General features: G+C 45.2%; 1 protein-coding gene across 11 annotated transcripts in view; it reads left to right on the forward strand.

The window, feature by feature from the left end:
- The window catches only part of LOC132486400 (protocadherin gamma-C3), a 185,607-nt gene that overhangs the window by 48,363 nt on the left and 113,465 nt on the right, over positions 1-23,779 (forward strand). Inside the window, exons 1-2 of one of the 11 annotated variants that reach the window (XM_060093506.1) lie at positions 891-3,498; positions 5,688-6,054. The exons of 4 other annotated variants lie outside the window; for them this stretch is intronic. In XM_060093506.1, coding sequence (XP_059949489.1) covers positions 1,075-3,498; positions 5,688-5,954 — 2,691 coding nt within the window. In that variant the 5' untranslated portion in view covers positions 891-1,074 and the 3' untranslated portion in view covers positions 5,955-6,054. Of the gene's footprint in view, positions 1-890; positions 3,499-5,687; positions 8,384-9,919; positions 12,932-15,082; positions 17,786-19,793; positions 22,487-23,779 lie in introns of those variants that run through there. 6 more of the 11 variants (XM_060093511.1, XM_060093498.1, XM_060093504.1 and 3 more) reach the window with 6 other exon arrangements.

Here is a 23,779-nt window from a genome sequence, read left to right on the forward strand (position 1 = left end):
CCACTGTACAAACTGCTGAAGAAAAGAGACATTTATTCTTGCACTGGCACTTTTTGACTCCTTAGTGATAATTTTGTGGTTCTTTTGATCAAAGTGCTAGTTAAGGTAAAATTACCTTTAGATTATATGCATACCTTTAAAAGTTAACTAAGTCGGCTTTAAAATGTAATCATCTCTCATTGGCAGAAGAATAGGATGGAAATTTGCTTTTCATTGTATATTCATTTGTATCTTTCAAGTATTTTCTATTCAAATAGAAAAAATATAAAATTTAAATGTTTAAAACACATATCCCAGTAAAACATCACAATATTAATTTGGAAACATTATTAATGTGTAATTAAAATGCCATTTTAAAAAGAATATTAAAAGGCAACAACTCTACAGGAAGCTTACTATAAATATTAATTGTTTTAAACCAAATAAAACAACTTCTGGGTCAATCATCTCCAATAGGTGTATTTTAGTCTAAAAATGAATTAATTTCCAGTGATAACTGTAGTTCTTATTTGATAATAGATATTGAAGATATTAACAATAAAGCTTAGAGCATAATAAGAAATAAAATTTTATTTTTAAAAGAGTAAATAAAAAGAAGAGTAAATATATTCCAGAAATTTGAGTAATTTAATATGACACTAACCCCAAAGTCTGATCAATAATACTTTGTAAGACTTTAACCCTACTTCATCCCACACTTCTTGGCAATTACTTTTAAAATATGAATTCAGAGATAAGTTATTCCAAACTACAAAAAGCAAGTAGTAATTTTTTCCTAAGTAATCTAGCATGCAATATAACAAATCTAAGTGAGTGCAGTAACTGCCTAGGACTCTAAGCGCCGCTGTTCACCTACTTGGAGATAAATGTAACCAAAAACCATCCGGATACTCTGGGCTCCCACCTCACAAAGACCCGCAGATCTCACAAACCAACTGCAGGACTGCAGCAAAATTCCGCCCCTAACTTTGGGAAACTCCAGCTTTCCATAAGATGATCTGCAAAGCAGCATCAAGGTAAAGAAGACATATATGCCCAGTGAAGATTCTGAGTGGATTCCTTAGTGAAAGAACAATGGCCACTCCAAAGAATTACCGAGGACGCGGCGATCTGGTACTGCTGTGCGCGTTCCTGGGCACGCTGGGGGAGATCGGGAGAGGACAGATCCACTACTCCGTGCCTGAAGAGAGCGACAAAGGATACTTCGTGGGGAACATCTCCAAGGACTTGGGGCTGGAGTCACAAGAGCTGGCGCAGCACGGAGTCCACATCGTCTCCAGAGGTAGGATGCAGCTCTTTGCTTTGAACCCGGGAAGCGGCAGCTTAGTCACCGCGGGCAGGATAGACCGGGAGGAGCTCTGCGCTCAGAGCGCGCGGTGTCTTGTAAATATTAACATCCTGGTTGAGGATGAAGGGAAACTTTGGGGAATAGAAATAGAAATCACTGATATCAACGATAATAATCCGAAATTCCAGGTCGACAATCTGGAAGTAAAAATTAACGAAATTGCTTTGCCCGGAACACGTTATCCACTCCCAGAGGCTGTTGACCACGATGTGGGCTTGAATTCCCTGCAGAGCTATCAGCTCAGCCCCAATCACCACTTCTCCCTGGACGTGCAAACTGGAGACGACGGAACTATAAGCCCAGAGCTGGTGCTGGAGCGCGCCCTGGACCGCGAGGAGGAGGCTGCTCACCATCTGGTCCTCGTCGCCTCCGATGGAGGCGAACCGCGTCGCTCCAGCACAGTGCACATCCGAGTGACAGTGTTGGATACAAACGACAATGCCCCGGTTTTTACTCAACCGATTTACCGAGTGAAAGTCCCAGAGAACGTGCCCCCGGGCACCCGGCTGCTTACTGTAAGCGCTAGCGACCCAGATGAGGGAACCAACGGAGAAGTGGCTTATAAATTCTGGAAAATTAGTGAAAAACAATCTCCGTTATTCCAGCTTAATGAAAATACTGGCGAAATATCAACAGCAAAGAGTTTAGATTATGAAGAATGTGCATTTTATGACATGGAAATACAGGCTGAAGATGTGGGGGCACTTCTGGGACGGACCAAAGTACTCATTTCAGTGGAAGATGTCAATGATAATAGACCCGAAGTGACCATTACATCTTTGTTTAGCCCAGTCTTGGAAAATACTCTTCCTGGGACAGTAATTGCCTTCTTGAATGTGCATGACCGAGACTCTGGGAAGAATGGTCAAGTTGTCTGTTACACACGTGATAACTTACCTTTTCAATTAGAAAAATCAATAGATAATTATTATAGATTGGTGATATGGGAATATTTAGACCGAGAAAAGATCTCTATGTATAATATAACAGTGATGGCCTCAGATCTAGGAACCCCACCTCTATCTACTGAAATTCATATTGCCCTGCACGTGGCAGACACCAACGACAATCCACCCATTTTCCCTCATGCCTCCTACTCAGCCTATATCCCGGAGAACAACCCCAGAGGTGCCTCCATCTTCTCTGTGACGGCCCATGACCCTGACAGTGGCAACAATGCCCAGGTCACTTACTCTCTGACCAAAGACACCATCATGGCGACGCCTCTCTCGTCTTATGTCTCCATCAACTCTGACACTGGCGTCCTATATGCGCTGCGCTCCTTTGACTATGAGCAAATCCAAGACTTGCAGCTAGTGGTGACAGCCAGTGACAGTGGGGACCCTCCACTCAGCAGCAACGTGTCACTGAGCTTGTTCATCCTGGACCAGAACGACAATGTGCCAGAGATCCTGTACCCCATGCTTCCCACCGATGGCTCCACGGGTGTGGAGCTGGCACCCCGCTCTGCAGAGCCTGGCTACCTGGTGACCAAGGTGGTGGCTGTGGACAGAGACTCAGGCCAGAATGCCTGGCTGTCCTACCGCCTGCTCAAGGCCAGCGAGCCGGGACTCTTCTTGGTGGGGCTGCACACGGGCGAGGTGCGCACAGCGAGGGCCCTGCTGGACAGAGATGCGCTCAAGCAGAGCCTGGTGGTGGCGGTCCAGGACCATGGCCAGCCCCCTCTCTCTGCCACCGTCACACTCACTGTGGCAGTGGCCAGCAGCATCCCAGAAGTCCTTGCCGACCTGGGTAGCATCAGGACCCCCACCAACTCTGATGATTCAGACCTCACACTATACTTGGTGGTGGCAGTGGCCGTTGTCTCCTGCACCTTCCTCGCCTTTGTCATTGTGCTGCTGGCTCTCAGACTGTGGCGGTGGCACAAGTCGAGTCTTCTCCAGGCTTCGGGCGTCAGGTTGGCAGGCCTGCCAGCCTCAGGCTTTGTGGGCATGGAGGGAGTACAGGCTTTCCTGAAGACCTATTCCCATGAGGTCTCCCTTACCTCTGATTCACGGGGGAGTCACGTGATCTTTCCCCAGCCCAACTATGCGGACACACTCATCAGCCAGGAGAGCTGTGAGAAAAATGATACCTTGTTAACATCCAGAGATTTTCATGAATGTAGGGATGAAGCTGCTTCTGTTCAGGTGAGTTCAGTTCTTTGTTTACGTTTATTTCTTAGAGGAATTATATCTTTTATACATTTAAGTTGTGTTTTGAAACATGCATTGTGAAGAAAGTTTTAAAATAATTTTTAAGGTGTACCACAAAGTTTTGGGTTTGTGTTAGTGATACCATAAAATTGAGTTCTAATCAACATAATTGTTTTATCTGCTTTCCAAAGGCTTAGACAAGATTGTTTAAATATGAACTCTTGACCTCTTAAAGCCTTCCATATTTTACCACAATTATCACTTATTCACTTAAGAAATAGTTACCCAATCACATATGGTCAGTTCGTTTTATATACAGGAATATGTGTGTGTGTGTGTGTGTGTATACACACATATATATGTATACATATAAGTTAGAACTTACAAAACATTATTGAGGCTTCTAAACCCTTGTATTAGCTTAGTAAAAGTAAAATACATCTCAGAATTTTTAGGATTCTTAGGATTGCAAAGAATCCTAAGAATTCTTTGCTAAAACTAAAACTAAGCGCTTGAAATTTTCTTCACTTTAAACCTCTTTTCTGAGCCCTGCATCTGGATCACTACCGTTCAAAGCTTTAATACTTCTTATATTTCAAAACAAACATATTTTAAAGGGTGGTGGTAGATGAGACTGGTCCCTAACGCACACACCACTGTTTTTGTGTGTCAGTGGTCACCCAGGACTCATACCAATGGAGACATAGAATCTAAAGCCTAAAATGGCCATTGCCCCCTGCCCCCATCAAATTTGCAATAACATGTCATTTTAAATTGTTGAAAATGACTTTTGTAAAATACAGAAGAACACGTTTCATTAGAATTCCAATTAGCTGTTTTGATTGTACAGCCATGTGAAATGTGCTGTGTTCTCATGGTTAGAGTTCCAGAGTGTTGGTTTTAAGAACAGAAGTTACATTTACACAAATTCTAAACAAGCCAATCAAAAATGATTCAATTAAAAATGATTAAAATTCAATTTAAAATGATTCCGTCTGGACTATATGACTTCCGTATCCCTTGTTATAGCATTTAAATAAAATTAACCTCTGATTTGTCATCAGATGAGAGTGGAAATCACAATGAATTATTTGTTAGTAATTAGAAGGACACTTCCCAGGGATTGTGCTATGTTCCCTCCAATTTTGCATATACAATGGGTAGAAGTTAACTTCATATTTTCTGTAGTGTTTGGGTGTACAGTCACTTGAGGAGACAACTATTTTGTTGACACTTTGCAAATTTAAAAAGCGTGTGGAAAGTTGCCCCAATACTCTTGCTCAAAGCATTCACTAATTGCAAATAATTTTTTAAACAAATGGAGTAAAATTATTAGAACAGGTGTCACTACATTCAGTGAATTTATGTAAATACATTTACCATGAGCTCAATTCCTCCAATTCTGAAGCCATTACTTTAGTATAACATAAGTACATAGATAAGGAGCTAATGCATTCTATTAGAATATCCATTTGTGACTTTGTATTGAAGGATAGACTAACATTTCAATACATTTTAAGGATGAATTTATATGTGATACTGGGTATGACATAAGCCAGTTAATTTTGAGATATGAAGTAGGAGGTACAGTAAATAATATCCTGGCTACATCATAGGGACAGTTTTTTTGAATGAATACTTCTTGAGATAGAAGAGTAAAAAGAAATTATTTTGTAAAGAGAGTGTTGAGATTATCAGAAGGAGATGTTTCAGGATTGGTACAAAATTACACAATTTTACAAAATAGTTTTAAACAATATTGATTTCTCTAATATATGTGATATGAAATAGCATTGAGTATGTAGAAATGTTGGAGGTAAACACAGGAATCAGTGAAAGAAGCTTTAAAAATTGTTATATATCATAGCTAATAAACAGAAATGATTCGTGAAATTAGCAGACAAGAAACTCTCTGAGGGCAAGACCTGTGTCTTATTCTTTGTTATATGGCCACTGACAAGGACAGTACTTAGCACAAAGCAAAAGTTCAATGTATGTTTGTAAAATGGTGAAATAAATGGACCAATATATGTAAGTTTGTATACAGGCCCAACATGATATTTCTAATAATTTGGAAACAAGAGAAAAGATACCTTAAGGAAGTCTTGATAATTTAAGGTATTAAATATATTAACCTAAACATATGGCTTATTAAATTAAGCACACGGTTATAATTATTTTAGCTGTTTAAACTTAAGCAGCGGGGGCTGCAGTTTCCTAGTGCGGACTCCGGGCGCCGCTGTTGGCCAAAGTGGAGAGCTTGGTGCTGGCGACCTCCTCGCGCAGACGCAGCGCACTTTCCCATCTCAGACTCGCTAGCCTTTCCACCGCTTCCTCCTCTGGAGAAGAAGAAACCCTGCCTGACCCCCCACGCCGGAATAAAGCTGTTCGGAGCTCCGGACAACTGCAGCACAGAGATTGTTTGTAATCTGGCGTCTCCAAGCCGGTGAGCAAGCTGAGGGGAGCAAGAGGGATGGGGAGCGGAGCTGGGGAGAGGGGCTGGGCTGAGAGGCGGCCAGTGCTCTTTCCGTTCCTGCTGTCTTTGTTCTGCCTGGCGCTCTCTGAGCAGATCCGCTACAGGATTCCCGAGGAGATGCCAGAGGGCTCGGTGGTGGGGAACCTCGCCAAGGACCTCAGACTCGGTGTCCACGAGTTACCGACTCGAAAACTGCGGGTCAGTTCGGAGAAGCCTTACTTCACTGTGAACTCAGAGAGCGGGGAGTTACTTGTTAGCAGCAGGCTAGACCGGGAGCAGATATGCGGGAAGAAGCCAGCTTGTACTCTAGAATTTGAGGCTGTTGCTGAAAATCCATTGAACTTTTATCACGTGAATGTGGAGATCGAGGATATTAATGATCACACACCAAAATTCACGCAAAATTCCTCTGAGCTGCAAATAAGTGAGTCTACACTGCCAGGCACGCGATTTATATTAGAAGTCGCGGAAGATGCAGATATTGGCTTGAACTCTCTGCAGACTTATAAACTCTCTCTTAGCCCTAGTTTCTCGTTGATAAATAAGGAGAAACAAGATGGTAGTAAATACCCGGAACTGGTATTGGAGAAACCCTTAGATCGGGAACAACAGGGCTATCATCGTTTAGTCTTGACAGCCTCAGACCGTGGAGATCCACCCCTAAACGGCACTACTGAGCTCCGGATCCAGGTCACTGATGCCAATGATAACCCCCCGGTATTTAGCCAGGACGTATATCGAGTCAGCCTTGGAGAAAACGTGCCCCCAGGCACCACTGTGTTGCAGGTGTCAGCCACCGACCAGGACGAGGGCGTCAACTCAGAAATCACTTATTCCTTCTATAGGACCGGGCAAGTCTTCGGTCTGAATTCAAAGAATGGGGAAATTACAACTCTAAACACACTGGATTTTGAAGAAATCAAGGAATATTCTATCGTGGTGGAAGGGAGGGATGGCGGAGGACTGGTTGCACAATGTACAGTTGAAATTAACATTCAAGATGAAAATGACAACAGGCCAGATGTTACGTTCCATTCCTTAGTCGAAATGATTCTGGAAAACGCAGTGCCGGGAACGCTAATTGCTTTGATCAAAATACATGACAGAGATTCCGGGGAGAATGGGGAGGTTAATTGCCGATTAGAGGGTGAAGTACCTTTTCAGATAATCGCTTCGTCCAAAAATTCATACAAGCTGGTAACAGACGGGACCCTGGACCGAGAACAGACACCGGAGTACAATGTCACCATCACAGCCACTGACAAGGGCAAGCCGCCCCTCTCCACCAGCACAAGTGTCACCTTGCATATTACTGACGTCAACGACAACGCTCCTGTTTTCCACCAGGCCTCCTACGTGGTCCACGTGGCCGAGAACAACTCGCCTGGAGCCTCCATCGCCCAAGTTAGCGCTTCAGATCCAGACTTGGGGCCCAACGGCCACGTCTCCTACTCCATCCTGGCCAGCGACCTGGAGCCGCGCGCGCTGTCGTCCTACGTGTCCGTGAGCACGCAGAGCGGCGTGGTGTTCGCGCAGCGCGCCTTCGACCACGAGCAGCTGCGCGCCTTCGAGCTGACGCTGCAGGCCCGCGACCACGGCTCGCCCGCGCTCAGCGCCAACGTGAGCCTGCGCGTGCTGGTGGGCGACCGCAACGACAACGCGCCCAGGGTGCTGTACCCGGCGCTGGGACCCGACGGCTCGGCGCTCTTCGACACGGTGCCGCGCGGCGCGCAGCCCGGCCACCTAGTCACCAAGGTGGTGGCGGTGGACGCCGACTCTGGACACAACGCCTGGCTGTCCTACCACGTGCTGCAGGCCAGCGAGCCCGGACTTTTCAGCGTGGGGCTGCGCACGGGCGAGGTGCGCACGGCGCGGGCCCTGGGCGACAGGGACGCGGCCCGCCAGCGCCTGCTGGTTGCTGTGCGCGATGGGGGACAGCCGCCCCTCTCGGCCACCGCCACGCTGCTCCTGGTTTTCGCGGACAGCCTGCAGGAGGCGCTGCCGGACCTCAGTGACCACTCTGAGCCCCCTGACCCCCAAGCTGAGCTGCAGTTTTACCTGGTGGTGGCCTTGGCCTTGATCTCGGTGCTCTTCCTCCTGGCAGTGATTCTGGCGGTCGCCCTACACCTTCGACGCTCCTCCAGCCCCGCTGCCTGGGGCTGCTTTCAGCCTGGTGTCTGTGTCAAGTCTGGACCCGTGGTTCCCCCCAACTACAGTGAAGGAACTTTACCTTATTCCTACAATCTGTGCGTTGCCCATACTGGAAAGACAGAGTTTAATTTTCTAAAATGTAATGAGCAGTTGAGTTCAGGACAAGACATACTTTGTGGTGATTCGTCTGGGACCTTATTTCCACTTTGTAATTCCAGTAAGTCAGCTTCCCATCCTGACACTCTAACGGCGGTGAGTTCCATTTAAGTGTCTACTCCTTTTCATCATCTTCACAATTTTGTTTATTCATATGAAAATATATTATATTTTTAATCTAGTGAGTTGTCTTAGGAATATTATAGCTCCTCAGAAACCTGTATATCCAATCATCATGGGGAATGGTGATTTGGGTAAGCATGTGACGTTAAATAGAGTTATGTTACTCAGTTCGGATTTACAAAGAAGAGAGAGTATGCTCTTTGCTTTGCCGCAAAAGTCTTTTGCCGATTTCTTATCTTTTTTCTAAGCTAATGAAATTTACCCATTGATTTTTCTCATTCTTTATTTAACATATTTTAATGTTTATTATATATAAGTAAACATCAAATTTAAAGTAGGCAATCAATTCATTCTTTAAAGCAAAAAGTGTACTACTAGGTATCTTCTTTCACTGATTTCATTGGTACAGTTTCCATCCCTTTCTTATATTTATTCCTCATGTCTAGTTCCTTAAATCTACCTATTTATGAGTCTTTGAAATCCTTAAAATTTTTAAGAAAAAATACTGTGTGATGTGTGTGTGTGTAGAGAACGACTCAGTGAATTCATCAGAAAGTCGAAGTCATTATCTAAGTTCCTTCAAGTTTTCTTGAATACAAAATTCTCTTCTTTATAGTTAACAGGAGGAGATACTTGGTAAAAGGAAAGGAAATGTTGTTGCCTCCATAACGTGATCTCATTCCCAACCTATATTTTTTGAAGAAGAAAGGGGGGAAGGCCACTGGATTTGTTTTATTACTTGGAGCCCTAAACATTAGTGACTGGAGGTTTTCTCATCCTTCTTCTAACTGTAGGAGCGAAGGAGAATTCTGAATTTTCCATTTTAAAGGCAAAACCTACTAATTTCAAGCACATACAAAGATGCGGTTACATAAGTATCAGTCTTTTTGCTAAGAACTGCTTCAGTAAATAGTTTCTTTACAAATTGCTGAAAGGAATTTCTTATTGTGGTACTTACTTTTTACTTTTTGTGGTAATAATTCATTCTACATCTTGTGTTCTTTCCCCCAAATTATTACATAAGTTTAGATGACCCTTATAATAGGAGGCTTATAATTAGGTTAAAATTGCATAATTTGTTGATGGAAGAATTGAAATGGAAACTTACTTTTCAATGTATGTTCATCTGAATCTTCCAGATGCCATAGGCTGTGCATGCACTGTGAATGCACACGGAAAACTAAATACTAAAAACATTGTGATAGCATAAAAGTTTAACAATCATAGCTATGTAAAATTAAAAAACCCAATCCATTTAAAGTTTAGCAATATTAGGTGATAAAATCTAGTACCATTGCCTAATTAAATTTTTGTAAAGATAATCTCAAGGAGACCTTACTCCAGGAATTTCACTATGAAAATGAATTAGCCTTATAAAATAGCTTCAAGATGAATAATCCATATATTCATTCAATATGATTATGTACTATACATATATAAGCATACATATAAAATTAAGAAAAATATGAATGTATTTCCAAAGAGGATTGCACATTCTAATTACTTCAGAAATTAAATAATGACCTATAGAAAGTATTTGAAACATTATAAAAAAGGAAATTTGAATAATTTACATATCTAGAGAGAGAGAACAAAATCCTAGCAAAAATAAGAGTTAAGTTTGTTTGATACCAAAGTGACATTTAATAGAATTTCATTCCACTTCATTTCCAACTAAAATATCCACAAATGGTAATTGCATTTGAAATATGAGTGAACTACACAATTAGAGAAATCTAAAATCATTATCGTTAGAGAGTAGTGTTTTCTTTTTCAGTCATTTATAACAAATATTGCATATCTCAATACTTGAGTAGGTGGGTGTAGTAACGGCTTAGGACTCTGAGCGCCGCTGTTCACCAACTCTAAGAAAAGCTCAATCAGCGCTCCGTCTGGATATTAGGATCTGCAACTACACAAAGCCGCTCGGATCCCACAAACCGACTCCGGGGCTGCAACATAACTCAGCCTCTTAGCCTGGGGCACTACAGGTTTCTCCTGAGGAAAAAGATCACCATAATCTGCAGGAGGAAAACAGAACCTAAGGAATCAGCGTTCACAGAAATTATTCTGAAAAAAATCTTTAGTGAAGCAACAATGGCCGCTCCAATGAATCGCCTGCACCACAGAAGACTGGTCCTGTTGTGCCTTTTCCTGGGGAGGCTGTGGGAGACCGGGGCTAGCCAGATCCGCTACTCGGTACCTGAAGAGACAGAAGAAGGCTATATCGTGGGGAATATCTCCAAGGACCTGGGGTTGGAGCTCCGGGAGCTGGCGGAGCGGGGAGTCCGCATCGTCTCCAGAGGTAGGACGCAGCTCTTTGCTCTGAACCCGCGAAGCGGCAGCTTGGTCACCGCGGGCAGGATAGACCGGGAGGAGCTTTGCGCTCAGAGCGCGCGGTGTCTGGTGAACTTTAAAGTCTTAGTTGAAGACAGGGTGCAGCTTCACGGAATAGAAATAGAAGTAACTGATATCAACGATAATAATCCGAAATTCCAGGTCGAAAATCTAGAAGTAAAAATTAACGAAATTGCTTTGCCCGGAACGCATTATCCACTCCCAGACGCTGTTGACCCCGATGTGGGCTTGAATTCCCTGCAGAGCTATCAGCTCAGCCCCAATCACCACTTCTCCCTGGACGTGCAAACTGGAGACGACGGGACTATAAGCCCAGAGCTGGTGCTGGAGCGCGCCCTGGACCGCGAGGAGGAGGCTGCTCACCATCTGGTCCTTGTCGCCTCCGATGGAGGCGAACCGCGTCGCTCCAGCACAGTGCGCATCCGAGTGACAGTGTTGGATACAAACGACAATGCCCCGGTTTTTACTCAACCGATTTACCGAGTGAAAGTCCCAGAGAACGTGCCCCCGGGCACCCGGCTGCTTACTGTAAGCGCTAGCGACCCAGATGAGGGAACCAACGGAGAAGTGGCTTATAAATTCTGGAAAATTAATGAAAAACAATCTCCGTTATTCCAGCTTAATGAAAATACTGGCGAAATATCAACAGCAAAGAGTTTAGATTATGAAGAATGTGCATTTTATGACATGGAAATACAGGCTGAAGATGGTGGGGCATTGAAGGATCGGACCAAAGTACTCATTTCAGTGGAAGATGTCAATGACAATAGACCCGAAGTGACCATTACATCTTTATTTAGTCCAGTGAGGGAAGATGCTCCCCAAGGAACAGTAATCGTTCTTTTCAATGCACATGACCGAGACTCTGGGAAGAATGGCCAAGTTGTTTGTTCCATCAAGGAGATTCTACCTTTTCAATTAGAAAATTCAGTAGAAGATTATTATAGATTGTTGACAGTCCGAAATCTTGACCGAGAAAAAACCTCTGAATATAACATCACAGTGACCGCAACAGACAGAGGAACACCATCCCTGTCCACGGAAATTCACATCACCCTACATGTGGTCGACGTCAACGACAATCCACCCTCCTTCTCTCAAACCTCCTATTCAGTCTATCTCCCTGAGAACAACCTTAGAGGCACCTCCATCTTCTCGGTGACAGCCCACGACCCCGACAGCAATGAGAACGCTCGGGTTGTTTACTCCTTAGCCGAAGACACCATCCAAGGGGCACCTCTCTCCTCCTATGTCTCCATCAACTCCAACACTGGTGTCCTATACGCACTGCGCTCCTTCGACTACGAGCAATTTCGCGATCTTCAAATGCAGGTGAGGGCAAGCGACAGCGGGGACCCACCTCTCAGCAGCAACGTGTCACTGAGCTTGTTCGTGCTGGACCAGAATGACAATGTGCCAGAAATCCTGTACCCCATGCTTCCCACCGATGGCTCCACGGGTGTGGAGCTGGCACCCCGCTCTGCAGAGCCCGGCTACCTGGTGACCAAGGTGGTGGCTGTGGACAGAGACTCAGGCCAGAACGCCTGGCTGTCCTACCGCCTGCTCAAGGCCAGCGAGCCAGGTCTCTTCGCGGTGGGGCTGCACACGGGCGAGGTGCGCACAGCGAGGGCCCTGCTGGACAGAGACGCGCTTAAGCAGAGCCTGGTGGTGGCGGTCCAGGACCACGGCCAGCCCCCTCTCTCTGCCACCGTCACACTCACCGTGGCCGTGGCTGACAGCATCCCCGACGTCCTCGCTGAACTAGGCAGCCTTGAGTCTCCCACCAGCCCTGATGACTCAGGCCTCACTCTCTACCTGGTGGTGGCGGTGGCTGCGGTCTCCTGCATCTTCCTCGCCTTTGTCATTGTGCTGCTGGCGCTCAGGCTGAGGCGCTGGCACACGTCGCATCTGCTCCAGGCTTCAGGAGGCGGGTTAGTGGGTGTGCCCACGTCTCACTTTGTGGGCGTGGACGGGGTGCGGGCTTTCCTGCAGGCCTATTCCCACGAGGTCTCGCTCACAGCGGACTCGCGGGGGAGTCACGTGATCTTCCCGCAGCCCAACTACGTGGACACGCTCATCAGCCAGGAGAGCTGTGAGAAAAGCGAGCCTTTATGCGCTTCAGATGATTCCAGGTTTCCTATAGAAGACACCCCTTTGGTTCCAGTGAGTTCAATTTTTCCTTTACTTTAAAAAAAAATTGGTTTCTATTTAAGTGTTTGCACTTTAGGATAAGTTGATATTAACATATTTCTCACCATATGTTTAAATTTTCACTGGGCCTAATTTTTGCTCTAACATCTATAGGACGCATTTATTGGTTACATCGTTGATATAATTTTTGCTTTCTCATAATGATTAACCTAAGGTCAGTGGAAACCTTCCTCTTGGGACTGCTCTCATTATCAGGCATTGGGCATGGCTCTTTGGGTGAGGTTGCTTCAGTGGTTACCACGGTTCACTACTAATTCTTAGGACTGGTTTCCATTCCTGAAATTTGTTACTATTGTTATCTCCAATGGCCCCATTGTGAAATTCTTACTCTAAAAACATTTCTGCAGCCGATGTTATTTTTGTAAGGGTAAATTAATAAGAAATGCATTCTTCTTGTAAAAACAACTGAAAGCCCAGACTCAGTACTTCTTTTCTGTTTCTGTGACAGGACAACACCCCTTAGAGGTGACGTGTTTCCGTTCACATGTTTGTAGAGGTTGTTTGCATTTAAAGATCATTTCGGAGGATAATTCAAACTTCAAATATCATCCATTTCCAAATCCTAGAAAAGGATGCTTTATTCTTTTAATAGTGAAAATTTTTAACATCATTTATTCTCATCCTCAGAGCTGTTGATTTCCTAACACTATAATATCAAATTATTAATAATTTGAAACCTATAGTTTATGCTTGCTGAAGAGGGGTTTCTTAGACTGGACCCTGTGAGAAGACAAAATATAGGAAATAAAAATTATTCTTCAACTGTTTTTTATGGCTCAATCCTCCAACTTTTTTTTTTTTTTTTTTTTTTTTTTTGCGGTACGCGGGCCTCTCACTGTTGTGGCCTCTCCTGTTGCGGAGCACAGGCTCCCGACGCGCAGGCTCAGCAGCCATGGCTCACGGGCCCAGCTGCTCCGCAGCATGTGGGATCTTCCCGGACCGGGGCACGAACCCGCGTCCCCTGCATCGGCAGGCGGACTCTCAACCACTGTGCCACCAGGGAAGCCCCAATCCTCCAACTTTTGAGGCTAGAAATAAATCTGGTTATGGGAGATGATTTAGGAAAATATTCTCAGGAACTGCTATGGAGATTCTAAGAATATCTTACTGGCTTTTAGACATAAGGAAAAGAATAATGTATTATGTAATGTGATTTTAAACACAATGTTATTTCAAGTAATAAATGACACTGTAGGAGACTTTGAAAATCAGCTTTGAAATTGACTCAAAGTTCTATACTGAACATGCTGAATATGAGGGCTAACATGTCTGGAAATCCATTATGACATACAGACATTAAAATTATTTCAAATACTCTATTCCTAAGCTAGTAGGAAAAAAGTAAAACATCCTTCAGGGTCATATTTTTAATCATGCAGTAGGAAAACTGTCACTTAAAGTTTCTGTCTTGGGGAGTAACCTTTAGTACTTAGTATACATAAATATTAAAATATGGTTAATTTGGAAAAAATGTAATAACAGATATTGATGAAGGCTTGTGTGTCATGGTAGGTAACTACTAGTCTCTGCCATAAAAATGTCACTTGCCTTTAAAAACAGAACACAAGGCTCTTTGGATCAATGACTGGGCAGACTGGAAAATGCTGAGTTCCAGTTTTCTTAAATGAGGCAGGACTTTTGCATCGGTAACAGATTATATAATACAATAGGCTTAAGGATAAAATTCTTCCTCATCTTCGTGTCTTGTCTTTAAAGAAGACTTATTAAAATATCTTGGATTTGCTTCAATATAATGAGGGAATGAAATAAAGAGTAAACAAAGATGACCTTGTGTTGATCATCGTTGTAGTTGGGTGATGGGTATATGAAGGTTCAATAATAATACTCCCTACTCTTGTATAAGTTTGAAATTTTACACAATAACTTTTTTGAAAAACGAAGTATGCAGACATCCGCCGTATACTGTTAAAACTGAAATTTGGGGCAACTACATAACTATACATATATATAATTACATATATATAATTACATAACTATATATATGTGTGTGTGTATATATACATACATACATACATACATACATACATACATACATACACACATTCTGGAGAGAAATTGTATTCAAGACGAAAATGTCAGACTGCGGTTCCACATGAGGCCTCTGGGAGCCGCTGTCGGCCAGTGCAGGGCAAGCGCTGACGCTCGGGATTCCTCAGCCTCCAGTCTGGGATTTCCTGCGTAGCCACCAACACAGAGAGAGGGAAACCTGCTCACGCACTCAGGCTCCTGGCCGGGCAGGCTCTGCCCAGCACAAACGGATTCCCAGCTCCGCCTGTCCTGGGCCGAAAGCTCTTCCAGTGACGCCGTGGATTGCATTTTCTTTGGCTTTCCGGAAAGACTGGAACCCAGCGAGAACTAGAACGCGCAATGGGAGGGAGCTGCACGCAGAGACGTCCGGCCGGCCGGCGGCAGGTACTGTTTCCCTTTCTGCTGCCTTTGTTCTACCCCGCGCTCTGCGAGCAGATCCGCTACTCCATTCCCGAGGAGCTGGCCAAGGGCTCTGTGGTAGGGAATCTCGCCAAGGATCTAGGGCTCAGTGTCCTGGATGTGTCGGCTCGAAAGCTGAGAGTTAGCGCGGAGAAGCTGCTTTTCAACGTAGACGCGGAGAGTGGGGACTTACTTGTGAAGGACCGGATAGACCGTGAGCAGATATGTAAAGAGAGAAGAAGATGTGAATTGCAGTTGGAGGCCGTGGTGGAAAATCCTTTAAATATTTTTCATATCATTGTGGTTGTTGAGGATATTAATGACCATGCTCCTCAATTCGATAAAAAGGAAATACATTTAGAAATTTTTGAATCTGTATCTTCAGGTGCACGAATATCCCTTGACCCTGCCACTGACCCTGATATAAACACGAACTCAGTTAAAGATTATCAGATAAGTCCTAACCCTTATTTCTCATTAATGGTTCGAGTTAATTCCGATGGCAGCAAATACCCAGAGTTATCTTTGGAGAAACCCCTAGACCGGGAAGAGCAGCGGTCCCATAGCTTGATATTGACTGCCTTGGATGGAGGGAGCCCGCCACGAAGTGCCACCGCTCAGATAGAAATCTCTGTCAAGGACACCAATGATAACCCCCCGGTGTTCAGCAAAGACGAATATAGAATCAGCATTAGTGAAAATCTACCCCCTGGGTCCTCCGTGTTGCTGGTGACAGCCACTGACCAGGATGAGGGGGCCAATGCTGAAATACACTACTATTTCAGGAGCACTGCTCAGAGTACAAGGCACATGTTCTCACTGGATGAGAAAACAGGCATGATTAAGAATAACCAGTCATTGGATTTTGAGGATATAGAAAGATACACCATGGAAGTGGAAGCAAAGGACGGAGGTGGTCTCTCTACCCAATGTAAAGTAATCATAGATATCCTAGATGAAAACGACAACAGTCCAGAAATAATCATCACTTCTCTCTCTGATGAGATTTTGGAGGGTTCTCTTCCAGGAATGGTTGTTGCCCTCTTCAAAACACGGGACCGGGATTCCGGAGGAAATGGAGAAGTCACCTGTCATATAGGAAGAGATGTTCCTTTCAAGATTTATTCTTCTTCTAATAATTACTACAAGCTGGTGACAGATGGGGCCCTAGACCGAGAGCAGACTCTGGAATACAGCGTCACCATCACAGCCACTGACAGGGGCAAGCCCCCCCTCTCCAGCAGCACTACCATCACTCTGCACATCACGGACATCAACGACAACGCTCCGGTTTTCCACCAAGCCTTCTACGTGGTCCACGTGGCAGAAAACAACCCGCCCGGCGCCTCCATCGCCCAAGTTGGCGCTTCAGATCCAGACTTGGGGCCCAACGGCCACGTCTCCTACTCCATCCTGGCCAGCGACCTGGAGCCGCGCGCGCTGTCGTCCTACGTGTCCGTGAGCGCGCAGAGCGGCGTGGTGTTCGCGCAGCGCGCCTTCGACCACGAGCAGCTGCGCGCCTTCGAGCTGACGCTGCAGGCCCGCGACCACGGCTCGCCCGCGCTCAGCGCCAACGTGAGCCTGCGCGTGCTGGTGGGCGACCGCAACGACAACGCGCCCAGGGTGCTGTACCCGGCGCTGGGGCCCGACGGCTCGGCGCTCTTTGACACGGTGCCGCGCGCCGCGCAGCCCGGCTACCTGGTCACCAAGGTGGTGGCGGTGGACGCCGACTCTGGACACAACGCCTGGCTGTCCTACCACGTGCTGCAGGCCAGCGAGCCCGGACTTTTCAGCGTGGGGCTGCGCACGGGCGAGGTGCGCACGGCGCGGGCCCTGGGCGACAGGGACGCGGCCCGCCAGCGCCTGCTGGTTGCTGTGCGCGATGGGGGACAGCCGCCCCTCTCGGCCACCGCCACGCTGCTCCTGGTTTTCGCGGACAGCCTGCAGGAGGCGCTGCCGGACCTCAGTGACCACTCTGAGCCCCCTGACCCCCAAGCTGAGCTGCAGTTTTACCTGGTGGTGGCCTTGGCCTTGATCTCGGTGCTCTTCCTCCTGGCAGTGATTCTGGCGGTCGCCCTACACCTTCGACGCTCCTCCAGCCCCGCTGCCTGGGGCTGCTTTCAGCCTGGTGTCTGTGTCAAGTCTGGACCCGTGGTTCCCCCCAACTACAGTGAAGGAACTTTACCTTATTCCTACAATCTGTGCGTTGCCCATACTGGAAAGACAGAGTTTAATTTTCTAAGATGTAGTGATCCTTTGCATTCCACTCAAGACATAGTTTGTGGTGATTCTCCTGGGGCCTTAATTCCACTTCAGAGTGGGAATGATTTGACTTCACATCCTGAGACCCTAACACCGGTGAGTTTCATTTTTTTTCTTCTGTAACATTCTACTAGTTTTCATACTTTGGGCATACTATTCACTCTTACATCTAGAATCATATTTAGAAAATACATAGCTAATCACTGTCTTCTCAATGTTCAGTTTTTGCTGAGTACATTTTCAAGACTTTCGTGGTTCATAAATTGCTCTATAATTCAGAAAGAATGTCACTAAACTGGAGATATCTCGTCAAGCTTAGATTAGCAAAATAGAGGCTGTGGTTTTGGCTTCTTACCAAATAAATAAATAAATAAATTTAAATGAATAAATAATAACCTATTCAAATCTGCTGAGATTTAAGTTGAAATTTCCATACCCTATTTATGTCTTTTTAAAAGTTAAATAATATTAGCTACTCATTAAATATCCAAGGAGGTGCTCATTTCAAAGAAACATGTAGTGCAAATGATCTTGTATGTGCATTTGGGTATCTTCAATTATTTTAACAATTTTTAAAACTGTAAGCATTTGAGGGGGCATGGTGAGCGGATCCATGGATTCCTGAAATTGCATGTAAAGTTACAGATGTATGCATTTTTCTTGGTAGAGGGGTCAACACTTTGATTCCATTGCCAGATTTTCTATGGGCCCAAAGTCTTAATACTAACTACCCTAGAGGAATTTTTCTCTTCAAGTTTTGGTCCTTCTGGCTTTCCTTTTACTTTTCTTGGTGCTCTATTTGTACTCTTTCCCAATCCTTTTTTCTCTACATTACAAGATAAGGAATTTTCAAGAAAGCAAATGAAATGCTATTGTGTTCTGTGCTCAATCTCAATCTCTGTCTCTGATTGTCTGATATACAATCTTTGAAGACAAAAGGTAAAATCTTTGAAGAGTTCTATACTTGGGGGCAAAGAGACATAAAGGTTTCTGAAAAACCTGTTCTCTCTGCATGAAAGAAGTCAACCTCCAAACTCCTCATCTTTGAGGAAAGAACTACTACTGGGTTGGTGGGGATATACAACTGAAGATGTGTATGCCACTTTATTTTGGGCTTCCATACAACATGCAAAGAAGAGATTATTTATATAGGCATCAACGCCCTGGTGAAAACAGGTCATTTGACATAAATACATATTTTTCAAAAACCTACATCACGGGCCTCCCTGGTGGCGCAGTGGTTAAGAGTCCGCCTGCCGATGCAGGGGATACGGGTTCGTGCCCCGGTCTGGGAGGATCCCATATGCCGCGGAGCGGCTGGGCCCGTGAGCCATGGCCGCTGGGCCTGCGCATCCGGAGCCTGTGCTCCGCAACGGGAGAGGCCACAACAGTGAGAGGCCCGCATACCGCAAAAAGAAGAAAAAAAAAAAAAAAACCTACATCACTATTTCTAACTCCGTTTTTTTAAATTGTAGCACTTGTATGTATTTCTCTTCCCACTGCAATACAGACACGTTCCTTTTAGTTTGTGATTACCAGCTCAACTCATTTAAATAGATCAAGTTAACTTCTAATAATATAGGCCTGTAATAAAAATATTTTTTTTCAAAAAATTCATTGAAACTCAGTAAAACTATTTTAGAAAAAATTGAAAACTTTTTACACAATCTTAATGCTAAACAAATATAATTAGTTGATCAATCTAAAATTTAAAAATTCTAAGTGAAATTTTAAGGGGTATATCTCATAGTCTCTGTATAAGTGTCTACTAAACACAGTTGGACCATTTAAATCAGAATTTCAAAAAAATTGTAAGAATTTTCTGAATATAGCTAGAAGCTCATAGGAAAGAAAGTAAGCATTACTTACCTTTTAAAGTGGATATATTTCTATTGGGAAAATGAGTGTTGCAAATATATATTTAATCAACTATTATCACTTAATACTTTGAGGTACTTTCATTCCACTTTATTCCACCGAGTAAGAAAACTACAAATAGTAGTTGATTTAAGGATGTCAGTTGAGAAACCAAAGAAGTAATGTAAAATAAAATAAAATATACAACAAAAAATAGAGTAGCGTTTGTTTTCTATTGCATACACAGTGGGTGCAGTAACTCCTGAGGACTCTGAGCGCCGCTGTTCACCCACTAGGAGAGAACCGCAGCTAGCGCTCAATCCGGATTCTCAGGACTCCAACTACACAAAGCTCCACAGTTCCTGCAAACAGGCTCCAGGGATGCAGCGAAACTCACTCCAGAATTTAAGGTGCGCAGGCTGCAGGGACTCTGCAGCCAGAGAAAGAAAAAGGACCCAGCCAAAACACACAGCGTGCCCAGTGAGGACTTAGCGAGAATTCCGTCACCAGACAACAATGGCCGCTCAAAGGAATAGCTCCGACCGCAGCGCGCTGGTCCATCTCTGCCTTTTCCTCTGTATGCCGTGGCAGGCCGAAGCTTGGCAGATCCGCTACTCCGTTCCCGAGGAGTTAGAGAAAGGCTCTTTTGTGGGCAGCATCTCCAAAGACCTGGGGCTGGAGCCCCGGGAGGTGGCGGAGCGCGGAGTCCGCATCGTCTCCAGAGGTAAGACGCAGCTCTTTGCTCTGAACCCGCGAAGCGGCAGCTTGGTCACAGCGGGCAGGATAGACCGGGAGGAGCTCTGCGCTCAGAGCGCGCGGTGTCTGGTGAGTTTTAACATTCTTGTGGAAGATAGGGTGAAACTTTTCGGAGTAGAAATAGAAGTAACTGATATCAACGATAATGCACCAAAATTCCAAGCAGAAAATCTAGATGTAAAAATTAATGAAAACCTCGCTCCAGGAACGCGTTTTCCTCTCCCGGAAGCTGTTGATCCGGATGTGGGCGTGAACTCCCTACAGAGCTACCAGCTCAGCTCCAATAAGCACTTCTCCCTAGCAGTTCAAAGCCGTGTCAATGGCGTTAAGTACCCAGAGCTGGTGCTGGAGCATGCCCTGGATCGCGAGGAAGAGGCAATGCACCATCTGGTCCTAACTGCCGTCGACGGGGGTAACCCTATCCGAACTGGCACTGTCCTCATCAGTGTGACTGTTTTCGATACAAATGACAATGCTCCGGTCTTCAGTTTGTCCGAATACCGAGTGAGTGTTCCCGAGAACTTGCCTGTGGGCACACAGCTGTTGACAGTCACCGCCACTGACAGGGATGAAGGTGCCAATGGAGAAGTGACATATTCATTCCGAAAATTACCTGACACACAACTGTTGAAAATCCAACTAAACAAAAATACGGGGGAAATAAAACTATCAGAAAATCTAGATTATGAAGAAACAGGTTTCTATGAAATAGAAATACAAGCTGAAGATGGAGGGGCATATCTTGCAACTGCTAAAGTGTTGATTACAGTAGAAGATGTAAATGACAACAGTCCAGAGGTGACGATCACATCTCTGTTTAGTCCCCTGATGGAAGATTCACCTCTGGGGACTGTTATAGCTCTTTTAAATGTGCATGATCTGGACTCCGGGCAGAATGGGCAGGTCACCTGTTCTATACTGGGGAATCTACCATTTAAGTTAGAAAAATCCATTGACAGTTATTATAGATTGGTGACACACGATGTCCTTGACAGGGAACAGGTATCTTCTTACAATATCACAGTAAGAGCCACAGATGGAGGAAGTCCACCCCTATCCACGGAAACTCACTTCACCCTGCAAGTGGCAGATATCAATGACAACCCACCCATCTTCTCTCACATCTCCTACTTTACCTATATCCCAGAGAACAACCCCAGAGGTGCCTCTATCTTCTCAATGACTGCACTGGACCCAGACAGTGAAGAAAATGCTCGGGTTATTTACTCCCTGGCTGAAGACACTATCCAAGGGGCACCTCTATCCTCCTACATCTCCATCAATTCTGACACAGGAGTACTGTATGCACTGCGATCCTTCGACTTTGAGCAGTTTCATGACCTGCAGATGCAGGTGACAGCCACTGACAGTGGGGACCCACCGCTCAGCAGCAACGTGTCACTGAACATATTCGTGCTGGACCAGAATGACAATGCGCCCGAAATCCTGTACCCCACTCTCCCCACCGACGGTTCCACTGGCGTGGAGCTGGCACCCCGCTCTGCAGAGCCTGGCTACCTGGTGACCAAGGTGGTGGCTGTGGACAGAGACTCAGGTCAGAATGCCTGGCTGTCCTACCGCCTGCTCAAGGCTAGCGAGCCAGGACTCTTCTCGGTGGGGCTGCACACGGGCGAGGTGTGCACAGCGAGGGCCCTGCTGGACAGAGACGCACTCAAGCAGAGCCTGGTGGTGGCAGTCCAGGACCACGGGCAGCCCCCTCTCTCTGCCACCGTCACGCTCACCATAGCTGTGGCTGATAGCATCCCAGATGTCCTGGCTGATCTGGGCAGCTTGGAGGTCCCGCACGCCTCTGATGCTTCAGGCCTCACGTTGTATCTGGTGGTGGCGGTGGCTGCGGTTTCCTGTGTCTTCCTCGCCTTTGTCATTGTGCTGCTGGCGCTCAAGCTGAGGCGCTGGCACACGTCGCGTGTGCTCCGGGCTTCTGGAGGCGGATTGGCAGGCGTACCAGCCTCTCACTTTGTGGGCGTGGACGGGGTGCGGACTTTCCTGCAGACCTATTCCCACGAGGTCTCGCTCACCTCGGACTCGCGGAAGAGTCACGTGATCTTCCCGCAGCCCAGTTACGCAGACGCGTTCATCAGCCAGGAGAGCTGTGAGAAAAAGGATCCTCAGTCTTTGTTAGATGATTCGAAGTTTCCTATAGAAGATACCCTTTTGGTGCCAGTGAGTTCTATTTTTGTTCCTTTTCTCTCCTTTAAAAATTATGGTTGATTTTACTTTTAGGTTTGCAGCATGTTGGTGGAAACTTAATTTTTTCACTTTTCCCTCCATTTCAATGACATTTGCTTCTTGCTGAAACATTGAAGAGTAGAACTTGATGTTTATTAAGGCTGATTTGTTTTTACTTTCTGGTAACTATTCACCTAATCCCATGAAGGTTTATTGTGATAGGCTGTTATGAGTAGCTTCACGGAGTCTTGTATTTTATAGTTTTGTTGAGCATAATACTGACGGTTCCTAAGAGAGGACTTTCATACAGAAGTGTCTTGTCAATTTGTGTGCTCTCCCAGTGGCTACATGTTGAAATTCTAGCCCCTTAGACAACCCTGCCTCTTGTTTTGAAGGCAGGTCTGGTAAGAATAGGTAAATGTCAGAAACAAGTGCATTAGCCTCACTGGAAATCCTACCCATTTTCAAAAATATTCTATTAACAATTCATAACAATGTGTGCTTAAATTTTTTCAAGTGTAATCATACCTGGTAACACTGCAGCATCCATTTTGCCTGTGAATCCAATTTCATACTGTCATGTGGGAGACATCATTTTTTAAATTATTTAGTTTTGGCTGCGTTGGGTCTTCGTTGCTGCGCGTGGGCTTTCTCTAGTTGTGCTGAGCGGGGGCTACTCTTCGTTGTGGTGTGCGGGCTTTTCATTGCGGTGGCTTCTCTTGTTGCAGAGCATGGGCTCTAGGCGCCCAGGCTTCAGTAATTGTGGCGCTTGGGCTCAGTAGTGTGGCTCACCGGCTCTAGAGCGCAGGCTCAGTAGTTGTGGTGCACTGGGCTTAGTTGCTCCGTGGCATGTGGGATCTTCCCGGACCAGGGATCGAACCATGTTCTCTGCATTGGCAGGCTGTTTCTTAACCACTGCACCACCAAGGAAGTCCCAGAAGACATACCATTTTAATTTTACTTTCCTTGCTCAATAGGGATTCCAGAGAGCCTGTAGAAACAAATATGGGGTTCTGTTCTCTCTGTACTTTTTGTTAAATTTTCCAGTTCTAAGGATGAATATATATATATATATATATGTATATATATATATATTTATATATAATTTGGGGAGATAGAGTGGTACATGTTCCCAAGTACAGGGGCAAACATGGGTGTCAAAGGCATTTCAGTGACTCTTTATATAGAGAAAGAAAGGTCCACCTGAAACTCTGCAAACTCTGAAATTTAAAGTCAAAATAAACTTAAAGTCAAGAAAGAGATGAAATTTCTGTATGAGATCAGAAT

The sequence above is a fragment of the Mesoplodon densirostris genome, chromosome 3, assembly GCF_025265405.1.
Source record: "Mesoplodon densirostris isolate mMesDen1 chromosome 3, mMesDen1 primary haplotype, whole genome shotgun sequence".
In the NCBI taxonomy this organism is placed as follows: Eukaryota; Metazoa; Chordata; class Mammalia; order Artiodactyla; family Ziphiidae; genus Mesoplodon; species Mesoplodon densirostris.